This window comes from Plectrocnemia conspersa, unplaced genomic scaffold (assembly GCF_051122295.1).
Source record: "Plectrocnemia conspersa isolate PC_06_02 unplaced genomic scaffold, ASM5112229v1 ptg000006l, whole genome shotgun sequence".
Lineage (NCBI taxonomy): Eukaryota > Metazoa > Arthropoda > Insecta > Trichoptera > Polycentropodidae > Plectrocnemia > Plectrocnemia conspersa.
The window spans coordinates 23665498-23684262 of record NW_028277170.1 but is presented as its reverse complement, the minus strand read 5'-3'; the positions used below and the strand labels follow the sequence as shown (position 1 = coordinate 23684262).

The 18765-nt window shown below is 28.9% G+C and overlaps 1 protein-coding gene across 2 annotated transcripts; it reads left to right on the top strand.

Annotated features, from left to right (window-relative positions):
* The first annotated feature begins 1341 nt into the window (after positions 1-1341).
* Positions 1342-17187, top strand: LOC148234566 (DENN domain-containing protein 1B-like). 2 transcript variants are annotated; one of them, XM_088188143.1, is made up of 13 exons: positions 1342-1455; positions 1534-1680; positions 7010-7147; positions 7214-7406; positions 8021-8278; positions 8346-8447; positions 8519-8631; positions 8690-8798; positions 9603-9773; positions 11130-11162; positions 11420-11532; positions 14581-14809; positions 14881-17187. In XM_088188143.1, the coding sequence occupies exons 1-13, from the start codon at positions 1439-1441 to the stop codon at positions 15031-15033; spliced, it is 1776 nt and encodes a 591-aa protein (XP_088044269.1). In that variant the 5' UTR covers positions 1342-1438; the 3' UTR covers positions 15034-17187. The 2 variants fall into 2 exon arrangements, with proteins under 2 accessions (XP_088044269.1, XP_088044270.1); XM_088188144.1 differs by lacking the exon at positions 11130-11162.
* Positions 17188-18765: the final 1578 nt, after the last annotated feature.

Sequence of the window (18765 nt, the reverse complement as noted above, 5' to 3'; positions counted from 1 at the left end):
ATAATCGTACTATTAAACCCGGGTTCGTCTCTTATAATTCTATACGTAGGGTCACCTTATAAATATAAAAAATACATATTTTCTTGTTAAAAAAAACTGACTTACTCGAAAAAAGCTATTTTCATGTTGAGATAATAATAAAATCCAAATTTGTAGTATTTATAACGAAAATTGAGAATACGATTACTGCAATAGTTTAAATAATATCGACATGAAACTAAAGGTGTCAGTCAGTCTAATTCGCCATCTTGTTTCAAAATAGCGGCTATTTAAAAATCAATAAAATTCATAGTTGTGCTAAAATTTAAATTAAAAAAAAATGAATGCCTATATATAAAGGAATCTCAACTTCCATTAAAAAATCCCAGAGGAATTATTTTATATAAAAGATATTAAAATAATATAGAACAATAAAAAAATCTTAAAATGTATATATATCTTCAAAGTTCATTGAAAATCACTGTATTATATATATAAATTAATGTAAAAACTCTCTCTTAGAGAGTGGTATTCTATGTTTTTACTAGAGTTGGTTTTGATGTCTTATGGTGACCTCCCGAAAAAACTGTATTATAACATTTTTGAAGTCGCGTCATGAGACCCATTGTAGTAAGTAGTATTTCTATTGAAATTAACCTAATAAAAATCCATGTTGTAGACCATGGCTTTGAAATATTGATATCGAAAGGACGTTCGGCATCAGCAACTGACGCTGCGTGGTCCAATATAAATAGATCAAGTTGGATCTCGAATGTAAGCAATGCCTACCTCTGATGATGTTGATGTAACAATACTTACGCAAGTATGTACGACAAATGAAAAAAATAAACTTGTTTTTAAATTTGACATAATAGTTGAAATCCATCAGGTATAGAGAACGAGTCATTTAGTGCTTTGTCGATATAATCACAATAATATCTAAGCGATCATAGAAATGTGTCTATACATTCCTAGCATACGAATTTAAATAAGTTCTGGGTACAATAAGTGAATTTATAAATCAGGCATATAAAGATTCGTTTAAATTTTTTTATTAACAAAAATATTTTTTTTAACTTTAATCAAAGCCTTTGTAAATTATATTTTTTAACTGGATCAATCAGCAACTTCTAAAAGATCAAGAATAAAATAATATATGGGTGAAAGTGACAGCAAATTTAGTAACAATAGTGACTTTATTTACAAAAGTGAATTAGAATAAGTTTGTTTTAACATTCAGTATTAGTTTTAAAATTAAAAACAAGTGCTAAATTACAAATTGAAAACAGCAGGTATATTTTTTTTAATAAATTGATATGTTATTATCGATATGTTTCTATCGAGTGTTGCCATCGCTAATTCACGTCTTAGTATGTCACATGGCAGCACCGAGGTTTGCTCGCAGGCCACTGACGTATGGATGGCCTGCTCGTTTTGAAATACGCCAAACGGGGCCGCGATGGGCTCTAGGATTCGGTAAGTCCGTTTTCTCCAGCACAGCAAATCGATCTTTCGTTCTTCTATATAAAATGGCGCCACTCGCCCTCCTTTCAGATCGAATGTCGAGCATTTGTTTGAATGCTTCTGCGAAGTATCGGCCTTGCCGGAGCCCCGCCTCACCAGGGTGTACCCGGAGGCGTACCGCTCCGAGGACATTCTAAGATCGGTGCCTAAGTTCGTCTATCCTTGTGACTTCGCACTGTGAGTATATTTATGTAATCCATACTGAACTTACCTTATGGATTTCTAACAGAATTTTATTTATTATTATTCACATCGAACCTATGTCTCAAGGCTAGATATTTTACTTCTAAGAAAGTAAACATATGTCTAGAAAGTTTTATTCTTTGAATATCTTATTTCAATTGATAATAAAATCTATAAATAGGCAATAGGGCACTTAAAAATAAAAAACGAAAAAAAACATTGACATTTATATTAATTATTATTTATCTTGAATTAATGATACATTGTTTATTCAGGATTTAACACAGTTCTGTTTTCAAGGAATCTTTTTTGCCTTTCCCTCATTTACTTATTTTTATACTTATTCTTTAGTATTGACTATCAAGAAAATTGGCACTCCGATCTTACATAGGCATTAACCCATTTAGACCAACTGTACCATATATGGTACAGTAGGTTAAACTCTTTTTTTATGTATCTACTCGAGCTGTTTGTCAATGATTTAGCTTTGTTAAGCGTAAAGAATAAAAAAAAAGTGTAGTGCTCCGAAATTTTTAGGAAATGAATACAAAATTCATTGAAAATATTTGTTTCATAATTATCTATTATATTTTGTAATTAAATTATTGGTCATAATGCTAGTTCAATATAACCAGTGTTTTTTTTAAATATTCAAGTACTTTTTTCACTTTGAAATATGGTGTACCCTATTTGGTACAGTAGTACAATGTACAATAAAAAAATCGTGCAAAATTCACTGGATTTTAGAAATTATTTGCTTTATCGAGAAACAGATTTTTAACGATATTTTAAATTTTGCATTGTGCTGATAATCTACTTTAGATAAACCAACAAATTTTCAAAAGTTTGCCTAGTTACAAAAAATTATATGGATCAAATTTTTGGAGTATGCTGAAGTCATGGTGCCTTATTATGTAATACATAGTTATAAACAATTTATTCGAGGCAAAACAATTAGATACTTATACAAACTTCAGGTGGGTATATTATTTGGTTTGAACAAACATGATGTGGGTATATTATTTGGTTTTGACAAACTTTTTGATCATGGAATGGGAAAAAATAAAAAAATACAATTGTTCATAGACAAATTTTTCACGGGAATATACAAGTAATACTAAAATTATTTTTTTATAACAAATCGCGGAAGAAAAAAAAAAGAAAAATTGAAGTGTAAGATGTTATTTTATTATATTGTAATAATTAAAAATAAAATAAAAATTATACTTTGCCTAATGTACCATATATGGTACGGGTGATTCCCAGCAACCGATTTTATCATTTATTTTTTCCGTATTTTTTAGATGACATCCAGACTTTCTTAATTCCATTAATAATAAAAAAATATTAAATTCAGGTCTAAATGGGTTATGACGTTGAATACAGGATGTTCTTCTGGCCCTGATTTGAATAGATCAACCACGGTATTGTCAGCTTCTGTTGAATTATTCAAAATAGTTATCGCTTTTGCCAAGTTTAAAATTGTTTAGACGCATTTGATCTGTTATTGACGTGATTTAGATTCTCTATGGAGATGAACTGCCATTTAGTGACGGAAAGTGTTATATTGTGTCATTTTCTAGATCTCATTCGCCATTAGAATATTTCTACGATCTCGGTGGAAATGTTCTGGCTAGAAAATAAAATCCACTAAAGATTTCGGAATCACTTGAAAGCAGTGGAGATTCTCTCTATACGTAAATTTTCCAAAATGCTCGGCTTTTTTATGAGTAACACGGTTCTCTATGATACTTCAATCAGAATCTATAATTTTAATTTAAAAATACTCATATATACATACTAAAATATTCTTCTTCAATATTTTTTGAATATCCTACTATTCTAATCTATCTATTTTTATTTAAAACTACTCTCATTGCCCTATTTTGTAATTTTTACAACATTGTTTTATGTAATTTATTAAGCATATATAATATTGTTGCACAATAATTGAAGTGGGACAATATAATACTATTGTATATTGTATTCCATCGCCATTCTTTTGGGTCTCTTAGAAAGTTATGTGTCGCTAAGCATTTATAGCTTTTAAAGGTCAAAACCTAGAAACAGCATTCGACATATACAACATTTAAAAATATTTACTACTTTTATATTATCAATGCTGTTTACGAATTGAGTTTTTTTTAGGTCTGGTACTCTTCTTGCGTTAAATATATATTTTAAATTATATTGTAACGACAATATATTTGGCATGCAAACCAATATTACGTTGTTGTACATTAGCATCAATGTGCATGTCTAGTTTGTTTCGCTTGAATTATAATTAGATACTGCGAGTTTCATATTTGTATTATCTGACGATGATAATTGTATATCACTCATATAGTTCCATTCATGTTTGTAGCCATATTGTACATGATTATTTTATGTCATACTTTCCGTAATATGTTGTAGATTCAGATTATCGGTACAATTTATATTTTACTTTTTGAAATCAAATCTATTATAAATTTTATAGCAAATCATTGCGCTTGTGGTTTCTTTCCCAATACATTCAATAACGTGAAACTCAAACTTAACCAAAATTCCGATAAAAGCTTACATCGCATCTTTAGAAATTTACTTAAAAATATATATTTGTTTTAATGACAAATAGTTTGATTACTGAATTATTAATGAATAAGGATTAAGATTATTATTTATTTAGCCATTTGCAACTATATCGGAGGATTGTAATTCAATACAAATTTGATAGTTGATAGTTATTGTTACCATTTCACTATCTCTGCACTGTATATGCCAGATTTTTTTATTATAATGATTTATCTACATGTAAACTGTGGTTGATTATATGTACATACATATGTATTTGAAAAGTACATAAGGTTTGATATGAATTTGTTTAAAATATTACACATGTAGATAAGCATTAACATAATGGCAGTGTGAGTTTTATATAAAAGTCGGGTAAAGCTATAATTTATATTATTAGATTAATTTTTTAAGATTAAAAATAACATATATAAACATAATTATAATTATAAATAAATCTTACAATACAGACAAAATCTTTTGACCACTTCCGCCACAAAAATTATTATTATAATTCTATTTAAAAAACACTCAATCCTTATTTATTTTTTAATTTCTTTGAAACAATGATAAAGTTGAGGTCAATAACTCCTGTGGGGCAAATTTTGTATACCAGTAAATTATGAATAAGCTTCCATATTTTATTATAATATATTCAAAATTAATGATTTAAATAATCATAGATTGTGATCATGTCAGGAATATAGCTGTCGAAACGTCCTTCATTTTTAATAAGTGCTTCTTATTATTAACAAATTTAATGCTTTTGTTTGTGTTATCTTGCTCCAGTGTTCGTGAGTGAGACTCGCGGAAAGATTTGCGCATTACGTGATAAACATATGTATTTTTCTCAAACTCTAGGATTTGCGTACACAACTGTTATAATCTCACTATATCACTATAATAGTAATTGAAATTAAATTAACACTATCTACTATTTAATAGTGTTAATAAGTTTATCCTTCAACAAAACTCAAGAAGCAATTCTTTGCTTGTCTAAATTCTATGTATATCGGTCTTTGCTACTTTGCTTCTCAATTATTCATATGAAAAATGGACGAAGTATTCGAATATGTTCGTAATTTTTTTCTCAGTTTTTACCGAATCATTAATTACTTTCATAATCGTTATTTTATTTAACCCTTTCGCCGCCAATTTGTTTTTTCTTAAGCACACGTTGTCCGCTAAACGTTTAAGTAAGATTTAAAATTTCAAGCATTCGGTGTGTTTAAATCCTGATCATGGCTAAAATATGCGATTTCAACATTTAAAAATTATAAACTTATGATAATAAGATAACACAAGATTAAGCTTCACGATTTATTGTTTGTTCACATCCGCTGTATGAATTACAGAAATCAAAAACATTTTTTAGATCTACAAAATAATTTCATATTTTATCCGAAATAATTTAATTAGGCATTAAAAAATATAATAATTAGTCGTGTTTTATTTGCTGCTCAGTGTTGCCATATAGTGAATTTCCAGTTCAGGTCAAAAGCAATAAAATCGTGCCACCGCGGTGAAAACGCTCGATTATCAAGCGTTTATATTACGACTTTTTATGTCAATATTATGAGTGAGAATCGAATAAAAAACATCTAAACTGAATTTTGACCAATAGGAGAGCACAAAAAACAATTATCCCTTCTCAGAAGTCAAAAATCCACGTCAAAAGCAATAAAATCGGGCCGTCGCCGTAGCAGTGGGAACGCTCGTTACCGAGCGTTCCCACTGCGACGGCGCCGACACGATTTTATTGCTTTTGCCGTGAATTTTTGCCTTCTGAGAAGTGATAATTGTTTTTGCGCTCTCCTATTGACCAAAATTCGGTTTAAATATACTTTGATCAGTCTTCTTTTATATTATAAGTCCATACAATATTACGAGTGAGAATCGAATAAAGTGCATCTAAACCGAATTTTGATCAATAGGAGAGCGCAAAAAACAATTATCCCTTCTCAGAAGCCAAAAGCAATAAAATCGTGCCGTCGCCGTCGCATCGGGAACACTCATTATCGAGCTTTTTATTGCTTTTGCCGTGAATTTTTGACTTCTGAGAAGTGATAATTGTTTTTGTGCTCTCCTATTGACCAAAATTCGGTTTGAATATACTTTGATCAACCCTCTTATATTAAAAGTCCATAGAAATATCGGTAAGGATAGCTATCATATTTTTAAAACATAGTATAATATCGAAATACAGACAAACTATGGAGCAATATGTGAGAAGCGATGTCTGTCTGTACATATTCTTCCGCTTATTTTCTAACTGTAATTAGTTTTAGAACTTTCATTAGGTTAGGTTTTGGTTTGAACAGCAAATGAACGTTTCGCAAATGTTAAATTGAGCTTCATAGACATTTAGTATAGATTTAATATAGTAAATCTTATAATATATTAAAGTTTCAAGGCCTTACTGATGACAAAAAAAATGATATTGTTTAGAGCTTTACTATATAATATAGAATGTGACAAAACTTAGTCATTGAAGGACCTTTAGGGTACATAAAATATTTTACACTGTAGTATTTTGCCCTAGCGTGTTCAAGGTCGCTCAACATTGCCGCTATGTATTAAATTAAATAATAACACTGCTCTAAATTGAACATCTCATCTTGAACGGGAAGTAGTTAAAAGACTAGTCTTATAGATTACATCTGTTCTACATTTTTGCCTATGTAATATAAAGTAAACTATTAATATTTTAGTTTTAAACACACACAATCTTATGATACATTATATATGTATATAATTATGTTGTTTTCAGAGTTGGATTTTCTCGTTTCTCGTTTGTGCTAACGTGCGCAGATTCCAAATGGATGTATGGTTTCTGCCGTCACGAACCATCCACACCTCTAGCTTTAGTATTTTTATCACATCTGCCCATACATGATAGATTGTACAGGTAATTTGATATACATATTATACCACAATCGCAGATGAACGCTCACTATACATATTTACATTGCAGATTATTAGACAAAATGGCGCAAACGAAAAGGGAAGTAGAGAGGGGCGTGACAAATAGTCTTATAAAAATCTCTGATGATCAAGAAGACTGTGAAAATAAATTTCCAGCTGTGTTTATAAAAATACTCGAGGAGTACTACTGTGAAAAACCACCTTCTTTAAACCAACACATTCTATCGTCGATACCGAAAAATGTAAGAAAATTATAAATGTTTTGCAGCATATTGCTGCAAGCGAATTGTTTGTTATTCTGCTATCATATTATGTATTCGTGTATAAAGTTTGTTTAGCAAGCGATAACAATTTTAAACCAGTAGTTGATGTAAAAATTTCATTAATTTATCTGAGATTAGATTAAAATAGTTTAAGTAAGATTATATTTGGTTAATATTATATATGACTAAGAATATTTTATGCGTCAATAAATTTACTTACGAAATTCGTCTGATCTGTAAGAAATAATCTTTCAGACCAATTTTTGAAATACGAGTTTACTAGACGAGTCAATTGAACTCTTGTGACATTAATGCAGAATTTATTTGTAGCTTTTATGAACTGTAAGTGCATGAAACTTTGCCGCAATTTTCCTTGATTGATTTGACTCTTAGAATCAATTTGAACTCAATTTATGATTTTCTTCTTCAATGTTGCATCTTTTTAATTTTCAACAGTCTATGCTTGAAACGGTCTAGGGTTGAATATAATTTTATTTATATTTTCTATCTTATAATACTGTTGCGATTTTTATTATGTCAAATCAAGCGTGTTACTGAAATCATTAGTTGCATTGTCTGCTTTCCTTGTTTAGGTGAACCTTACAGAATATTACTGCGCAGTCAACTACAAAGGAATGATATCAATTATGGCAGCTCTGCTCCACGAACGACGGATAATTGTGCGATCGAAGAAACCGTGCCGACTGTCAGCGTGCGTCCAAGCCGCCAACGATCTTCTGTATCCGCTCGTGTGGCAGCACATATTCATACCGGTTTTGCCTAGTTTCCTGTCTGACTATCTATTAGCGCCGATGCCGTTTCTCATTGGTGTTCCCGAATCAGTTTTCAAAGTAAATATTGTTCAAAAATCTATACCGCTCATTCATAAGCACGTATTAACCATTAAATCGTATCTAGGAGATCAACTTGGACGATATCGGTGAAGTCGTCATACTAGACGCTGATAGAAATGTCGTTGAATCGCCGTTCGATGATGTGAAAGATTTACCCTCTGAATTAGTGAGTGTGGTTTAATTTATTTGAACTTATTAATTTTAATTATAGCGATTGGTATGCTCTTATGTTCTTAGGTTTCAAATTTACTTAGGAAATTGCATGATTGTGGAGCTTCAGGCGATACGATACCGAGAGAGTTTTTACGCACAATAACTTATTTGATTGGAGGATGTCGGGAAGCTTTAAGGTTAATAGATATTTGATTGTAAAAGTGAATTTTTTTTAAATAACTTATATGTTTTTAGATACCATAATGGACTGCTACAATTTGACAGTGATATATTCATTTCTAGTAGAGGGCCAGCCATGAAGCCATTTTTGCAGAAATTAATTACTCTTCAAACATTCCAACAGGTATTACTTCTTGCTTTTTTACAACTACTTATTTAAATCCCGTGCACTTAAAAATATAATATGAATCAAGTGAATCATTGTTCTTCCGATAGAGAGCAATTATTAATTAAACAATTAAGCATTTTAAATATGTGTGCATCAATTTCCCCATGGACGTATATATTCGTTAAAAAGCCCAGAGGTCAAAAACGTTCTACAATACATAACTACCATATTTTTAAACTCTTGTGTTTTTGCGGCGTTTTTGTAACATGCACTGATCAATCCTCCTGTGCAAAAAATGGTCGCTAAGAGTCAACGGTTTCTGGAATTATAAATACATATATATATATATATCACATTTTATTTTCTTCTTAATTCCAATCTTGTGTCTGTAAAATTGAAATTATTTATATTTTCACGAAATATGAGAATATTTTTTGGACATTTATTTTTCATGTAAGGTCTTTAATTAATTACTGGATTATATATAATATTTTTGACACATTGACTATGTAAAAAGTGTATTACAAATGTTGGATAACTCGAATCAGATTATTACTGACTAGCTGAATAGAACATTTAACCCCTTCAGAGTTAACTCTGAAATTTGTATTTTGTGAATTTTCATCTAAAATCGAGAAAATTAGCATATCCTTTTTTTTTGTTAAAAATTAAATTTGTACAAATGTTTTTAATTGTTTTCCTATGACTGCATTTTTTTTATATAATGTTTTCTTCAGTTTACGCAGCTCAGGCCGTACACAATCTTAGTAATCTAATGAAACATCTTTACGATTCATTTTTAACTTCCGTTTTGTGCAGTTCATTGAAGATCGGATGGATTTGATAAGGAAAGGTGCTACTCAGAGTGATGAGTTCGAGCGGGAGTGTTGCAATTTGGAAGCGCAGGGCAAATCGTTGGGCTCTCGCACTTTCGGAGCTGTCGGAAAGAAAATCTCACTAGGCAACATCATGCGGCAGGTGAAAGAAAAGGTACTACTATCTCTAAACTTATGCAAAGATATTGATTCAAGATACCAGGAAATATGATAGTAGATAACACTGTACAACAGTTTTATACATGTTTATGCTAAAAATATAAAATAACTTAATTCACGTGTAAGATAACGATTTGTATCGTCAGTTTTTATAGATATTGTCATTTTAAATTTTGTGACATTTCATGATGTCGATAAATCGAGTTAACGAAAATCTTGTTATACAGTGTAAGTCGAATATCTAATTTAGTTTACTCTTACTTGATGTTTTAGATTAAATTTAGCATTAGTCGAATATGATGTGTAGAAAATATTTTACAATAGTCGAAGCTGTTTAGTTTAGTTTAGGAAACAGTTGATTTTGAGAAATTTTCCCTTATCTTTCAGTATGTCAAGGTCTTTATAGATTCTATCATCTGTTCTTTTTGCTAGATTTCAACGTTTACTCAGTCTGACATATATTAGGTTAGGTTTTAATGAAGCATTTTTTTGCTAGTTTTATAATATGAGCGTGAGAAAGAGATGCAACAGTTAGTGTACTATGCCAAAATTTATTTTTTATATATAGAGGTATTCGTGCATAAAAAATATCTTGACTCACCCTCGTATTAATATGTAAAGGGACACCATTTTAACTGGTACTTGAAAACTCATGAACGATATAAATTTATGCTTTATATATGATGTCCTTTTGAGCTTTTGAAATATTCGTGAACTAAGTGTTCTATATGTGTAATGTCATATAATTTTTTTTCCCCAAGCAATACTTGTGTTTTCTTTTTCATTAACATTAAATTGAATGAGTTCTAATAAAAAATAAACAGTTTTACTCATATGTGTGGTTCTTGAGAGTCTGCGTATATCTTAACATGTATTCGTGTATTTCAATTAATTTTTGCTTGTTCACATTATGATCTTTGTGACTAACCCAATTCTCCGTGTCTATGTACTACACAATAACTTTAAAAAAAAGCACTCAAAGAGCACTCTCACTATATACCATTAATTAATCCTATTCACTGGCAAATGTGTTTCGTTAAGTCGTTAATGTCAATGTCGTTGTGAATATATAAGGTAAATATGTATATTTTTTAGGCCAATGTCATAGAATGTACAACACAAATACTTTTGTCATGTACATTCTATGTAATAAATGTGACGTATATAATCAATATCATTATAACAACCAGTGGCATCACTGAAACAATCAAACTCCATAAAGTAATGGGCGATTATTTTTATTAGAGTAAAGCGTAATCTTATTGATTACAATACGTCACATATTTTACTTATGATTTTCATCTTTGATGCAATGTTGAACACATTCCGTAAAATGTTATAATTTTTTTAGACTCATCCAGCAATGGAAACGGCGGTTGAATCCGTAAGTACATTCATTTTACATATATGTACATAATCCAACAAAAATAATAAATCGTAATCCAATTTTTTTTTAAATAATATTTTTTTAATATTACGCTTAGATATTCTTAAGTACAAGTCGCTTTAAGTGTTTCCCTATTTTGTTGTGTCGTGTGTTAAGTTAATTGTTTAACAAGACAATATATTAACCATAGCGGTGTATAACGCAACTATTGAATCAGTGTAATAATGTTGCTAACGAAATGATACTTAATTTAGATGCGGTCCGGAAGCCGAGGAGTTCGTTCAGCTTATAAAGGACTGCGATCTAGAGTGGATACAAATTTGCATGGTGATAAAGTGAAACCACCAGGTCGCCATTCGCTACCAAGGTATAACGCCAATCAATACTCGTTAATTAAGGAGAGTACATAAAATTAGCTTTACAGTATTTTTTAATGAACATTTTTTAAATATTAGGTAATTAATCGTTTTTTTTTAAATTAAGTTTTCACAGTCAATCGCGTTTTGGTCGTTATTTAATATAAAAAAATCATGAATACTAAAATCGTCTGCTAATAGTTTTTACTAAATTGTTTTAGTGTATAAGTCGATTTTATGATTTTACGCTTTAAATATTAATTGCTACATAATTTAAAGACCTATGTCATTATTTTTTTGTAATTACAGTAGACCCCCCAATAGCACGGTAAATTGAGGATATGCGTGTAGTCGGGGATTAGAGATTTTTGGAATACGTACATGTTGTGAGATATCATCCCTTTGGCTCACTTACACATAAAGTAACGGCCGCCCAAATAGCACGTCCCCAATTTACCGTGTTATTGGGGGGTCTACTATATATGAATTATTTATATAAAAAAAAACAAGTTTTAGTCCAAATTATTAGGAATTTTTGATATGAAATTATTTTTATTATTAAAAAAGCTATTTGATATAAAAATATTATAATTAAAAAAATTTTATAAATGATAAATGATTATATAAAACATAAATTTAATACTTATAAAAATATATTTATATTTATTCATAAAAAAGGCAGAATATATTTATTATTTTTTCATAAAAATATGATTTTTGTTATTGCTGTGACATAATTAAAAAATTAATTATATTTTTACTACAACTAATCTTTTATAAATTCAAGGAAGATTCTAAAAAAATTAAAATATAAATATGATTTTTCTAAGTAATTATCTATTATTTGCATTACTTGCTACTGATTTCAAAACATATTAACTGTATAAAATCGTCTATATAATACATATACAGTAGAACCCCCAATAACACGGTAAATTATGAACGGGAATCTCACCATGATATTTAAATAGGAATAATGTCAATAAAACCACTTACTTTAAGGTTTAATTGTTGTGAATTTATTAAAAAAAAATAAAAAAATTACAAAAAATACTGTGTAAAAATACTAAAACAAAAAGTTTTGGTAAAAATAATTTTTTTTTATTATTGTTGTGACATAAAAAAAATATTAATAAAATTAATTAAATGTCGTTTTTATTATTTTCTTCGACTATAGTAACATATTTTTGCCACAAATATTCACTAATGATTTATTCACTATAAAAAACATCTATAAATTTTATAAAAATAAAAATTAAAACATCTATAAAATTATTTATTAGTTGCATTAGTTTTGCTTGTTTCTGATTTTAATGAATATTACCTGAAGTTTTTTAATGATAAAATTGACAATATATAAAAAAAATGACATTTATTACCAGCATATAATTTTACTTATGTTGCAAAAAATACTATTTAATTTAATACATAACTTCATGTCACATTTAGCCATAAAAAAATAATAAAAACCACTAATTGTCGTAAAAACCTAACCACAAACATAATATAATTTTGTGGTGATTTTTCCTCTCAATTCACATTGACAGTTTTGAGTATTGTTTTTACATATTTAGTCTGAAGTATTTATCTACTATTTTCATCAGAATAATATCTCTCTTATTCAGTGGCGTAGCTATGGTGGGGCGGAACGCCCCGGGCGGCACTTGCTTGGGGGCGGCATATTCGCGATGGGATCGTCTAGTGTAGTTCTTAACCCTGAATGCACTAAAACATATATAAATCCACGAATAACAAGTTCTTAATAATAACCAATTTATTATTTTAAGAAATGCTGATTTTATGACCCTGCAAAAAATGTATGGGGGAGGGCGGCAATTTTAAGGATCGCCCTAGGCGGCAAATACCCTACCTACGCTACTGCTCTTATTTATTAACTATTTAAAAATTAAAAAAAAAACTAATGAATAGTTAAAATAAGCTGTAAAAAAGTACAGATGGCTCCATAGTGTGTCTGCATTTCGATATTACCCTATGTTTTGAAAATATGATAGCTATCCTTATTGATATTACTATTGTCTTCTAATATAAGATGTCTGATCAAAGTATATTCAAACCTAATTTTGGTCAATAGGATAGCGCAAAAACAATTATCACTTCTCAGAAGTAAAAAATTCACGTCAAAAGCAATAAAATCGTGTCAGCCCTGTTGCAGTGGTAACGAGCGTTCTGACGGCGACAGCACGATTTTATTGCTTTTGACGTGGATTTTTGACTTCTGAGAAGGGATAATTGTTTTTTGCATTCTCATATTGGTCAAAATTCGGTTTAGATATGCTTCATTGAATATTTTGGTTCTAATAAATATAAACACTAGATAAAAGAGCCTTTCTACCGTGACGATTTTATTGCTTTTGACTTAGATTTTTGACTTCTGAGAAGTAATTATTATTTTTGTGCTCTCTTATTGGTCTAAATTCAGTTTAGATATGCTTAATTCGATTAATATAGTAAGTCGTAACACTATTATAAAAAGTTTGTTTGCATATTACTAAAAAAACCTGAACTAACACACAGGGCCGGCCCGAGGGGCAGGCAGTACAGGCGATCGCCTGGGGCGCTAGATCTTGTGGGGCGCCGTGATACCAAGTAAAGGCGCAATATTTACTTAAAATTATCAAACAATATTGTTAAAAAATATAATCTGATATTATTTTTTTGTATACACTACTGTGCACTCTTTAGATTATTTCACACGTAAAAAATCGCGACGAAAATAAAACTACAAATTCTTAAAATACCCACAATCGCAAAAAAAATATGGTGTCAAATATAATATTAAATTACTTTAATTTGAATTATTTTTGCGCTCATGTAATGAGTTAATAAAGTATTAATATGGGGGGGGGCGCAAATTTAGTTTTTGCCTGGGGCGCACAATAACCTAGGGCCGGCCCTGCTAACACACATTAATTGTCAATACTTTGTATCTGAAAGGGAACTAAAAATTATAAAATTGATAAAAATAAAAAATTGTTCAATAATTTTTACATCCCTTTTCAATCGCTGTTTATTATATATGCTATGTTATATTGTTTTAGTACATCAGGCTTTTCAAAAGTCAAAAACGATACTCTATTTACGACTAGCTGCGGCCCAGAGGACGATATTATATCGAATCGCACTACAAACGGTGACTCGGACGCTTTCTTCTCATCGAATCACAAAGCCTTGCAGTTTGACAGTCTACCTTTAACGCTTTCGATGAATGAAAAACCTCCTTCGCCGCTTTCGCCGCTATTTCACAATAGCACCTTTTTTATTCCAAGAGTGAGTAAATACTTAATTATATAATATCAGTGGCGTCAAATATATTGATAGTAAATTTTTATCATTTACAGGCGGAAGAGTCGTTCGATTTGATAAAATTAAATGACAACGAAACCACAACGGCAAAGTCATCAAACACCGACGAGGATTTGCTTCACGAGTACGGCTTAGACTTTGAAAAGTTCAATATATCGCGCAAAAATTGGACCACGTTCGACGAATGAATCGCACATCTATTATAAAATCATATAAATTTATTTTTTATATATATGAATGTTGTGAAAGAATCGATTAATTTATTTTTGTCTCTTAATTGTACATATACTTCCTAAATCGAGTGTTTGCGTGTGTGTTCGTGTCGGATTCGATCGATTATTATGTAAACAAATGTCAATTTTTAAAGGTTGAACTTTTAAAGATTGGAAGGCGCAATGCTCTTATTGATAATACTTATAGGACTGAACGTATAGTTTGTCGTGAGCTTACGACACCAAATATGATTGTTATAAGTGTAATTCTATTTAAGTAGATAGCCGATGTTATTTAAAAATTGATGGAATAGATTTTAAAATTCATAAGCTGTCTGATATTCCATAGTTTCCGTTCTTAATTCTCTCGCTTCCGTGAAATCCATGTCACGTTTAGATCTTATAAGAAAAATGTTTTCCATTAATGACGCTCATCTATTCTGCAATAGTAAGACTTTTAGTAGATCTCAGTTGAATTTTTTCGTTATTTTATGCAATGAAATTATATGTTTATTTTATGATATGTTATTTAATAAGTATTTGAATTAATACGGGAAGAGGGAATGCGCTCATAAGAATCAAAATGATTGATTAAAAGCTGCTATAATACTTTAAATGTATTTTTTGCACTTTATTAGAAAAAAGTTGTGGTCACCGTATCTCATATAAAATTACAATATATTAAACTTTAAGTTGAATTATTTTATTAAATTATATCAAATTATGTTATCAAGTATTTGTTGTGTTTTTTAGTACGATTGAATCAGTACAAAAGGTTTTTGTTACTTAATAATAATTCTATATTATACATATATTCAAATTACTAGAGTCATCCAGTTTTAATTTTTAAAATCATATATTTTATTAAAAATATTTAATTAAAATTTTACACTCCTCTCTCAAGTAAGTGTAAACGAGCTTTTTTAAATTGTGACTATCAAAAGACTTAATCACAATCCATGTATATAAATTATATGTATATATAAATATACAGAAAATACGTAATAAAAAACAAAAACTGTGATAGATTAAGGCAGTGATTCCCAACCAGAATTCCATGAGAATTTACAAATGTTTTTAATATGTTGCTCTTATAGATGATTATTATTTTATTGCCAAATTTAATTTTATCAGTTGAAATTTGCAAATATAACAGATTGGGAATCACTGATTATAAATTATTAATCACAATACGAGAAAAGATAATTGTGAAAGTGAACTTTTCAGAACTGTGATAGTATTTAAATGAATAACGATTTTAAAGCAGCACGTTGAAAAGATTATGTTAATATTTTATTGTTTTAAATTTATTTATACGCATATATTATATTTTTTCATAGCCAATTATGTAATCGAATCGATGTTTAAAAATATCACACAAATAAAAATATTTCTTTGTATAGTTTTAATAATAACCAGTTAAATAATTTATTTAATATGTATGTTTGTTTGTTTTTTTTTAAATAGTTGCTTTTTTTATACGTATTTTTTTCATAACAGCACAAACTTTGCCCATACCTCTACTTTTTTGTCTTCCATAGCCATATTTCTAATAATTATTTCGTTGCCAAAAAGAAAATTATATTTATATTTTACATATATAACAAAAAAAGTATTTTATTTTGTAGTATAATATTTTGGCACGGCACGTGTTGATAATTAAAAATTAGTGCTAGTCATAGAGATGAATTTATGATGAAAATTATGCATTTTAATGTATGTACGTACGATGGGATCGTCGATTAAATAAATCGGAACTCATGACTTTGATGTATATAAGTCAACTATGATTAATAAAAGATATATACGTATATGAAAAATGTGTGCAATATGAAAGAACATGTATATATGTATATTTCAAGTTATGTTTATTTATTTAAATTTAAAAAAAATCGAGTTTTAAATATTTGAATCGACCAATCGAAACAGCTCGATAAAATTCAAATCGACCAATTAGAAACCTCTCAAATTGATCATGAACTACAAATTGTAATCATATTGTGTAACTATTTTTTTTAAACGCGTATGTTGCTAGGCATATAGACTGACAACTATATGCTAAGAATATGTATACTATGTATGTGTATCTGTTCAATGTGTAATCTAATAATAAAGACATTTTTCTGCTTACGACATTTTTAATTTTACACCTAGATTAAGTCATTTGTATTATGAATGTGTGCGAGTATATTATGAATAAAAGTAGGATGGAATGCACAAAAGTCATTATTAATAAGGACCACACAAACGAGAGCCTGTGTTGTCCCAACATAAGGTTTCACATACCTTGTATATAATATGGTGAAAGAGGATTAAATAATAATAAAATACAAAACTGATGTTAAGAAATATATTCAATTTTAGTTTACTGACTAACATCATGGAGTTCAGTAACATTTTGTGTATTCGCATAGTACATTATTAATACAATATACAATAAATATAATGTTAATACGTTCACATATTAAAAGTCATCAATGGATATAATATTAATAATCTGTTTGATTATTTTTTATATAGTCCAATTAAATAAATGCACAGTTGACTCTGTCAAATTAAAAACTATACATTATTATTACATATTGTGTATATTTAAAAAAAAAAAAAATGACTATGATTCGGTATACTCGGGCGTATTGAAAAATCTGATTATGTTCAACAATTATTATACATATATAAATTAATTCGTAAACACTATACAATTATATAACATGCTCGTGATTTGTATATTTATTTTTTAATAATGCGTACATTTCGTACGTGTCGATAACATTTTTTTTTCGAAATAAACTTAAACGTAAATATTTGGTATTAAAAATATTAGGTACTAATGAAAATTAATTACATCAAATAAATATAATCAAATTCTAATGACTCTAGTCTTCGAAACCCAATGTGTGTATCTATGTATTTATATACATATACTCACACATTTAAGTAAGGTTTCGAGACGTTAGTCATTACATTGACTGAAATAATTATTATATAAAAACCATCTAATAAATTCATATATATATACATATATGTAAATGTAGTGCAATTTTCTAATAAAATAATAATTTGGTTATATAATATGTTTATATACAAACACACTTTTGAAAAGTCAATACGATACGAAAGAAATAATACTTTTAAATATTTATAAACTAAAACCCTTGTTAATGCCTTGACCATATAAAACATCATTTTAAAAAATTCAATTTATCGATCGATTTTGATCGTATTTGCATATAAAAAATATATATATAACACAACACAAAAGATTCATTATTTTTAATATTATCAACACACGTTTTCACCTAAATGTTAATACGTATCAAACGTAACGTCATGTTAGTTAATAATATTTATAATATAAACGACGATCAGATCAATTTGTCCATTTTCTCCGATTGGAAATACATAATCGCAAATAAATATCAGACTTTTAAAAATGCAGTAATAAAACATCTGGAAGAGCAATAATGGAGACAATCAGTCGTTTTATGGAAATGTTATCGGAACTGTTTTTTCATAAATGAACAAAATTGTCAGATATACATTCGTCTATGTACAATATATTATTTTGTTAGATCCAATCATACATGTTTAAATTTCAGTTATAAATCGGTTGGAAGTTTAGGATTTCTCTATATAAAAAATATGAGATATATTTTAATCTTTCTAAAACGAACGGCAATATTTTCAGAAATATCAGGGCAAACTAAA

Excerpts from the sequence above, each read along its gene's own strand:
- LOC148234566 (XM_088188143.1), top strand. Across the intron at positions 8,279-8,345 it reads TTCCCGAATCAGTTTTCAAA|GAGATCAACTTGGACGATAT; the intron begins GTAAATATTGTT and ends AATCGTATCTAG. Across the intron at positions 8,632-8,689 it reads GGATGTCGGGAAGCTTTAAG|ATACCATAATGGACTGCTAC; the intron begins GTTAATAGATAT and ends ATATGTTTTTAG.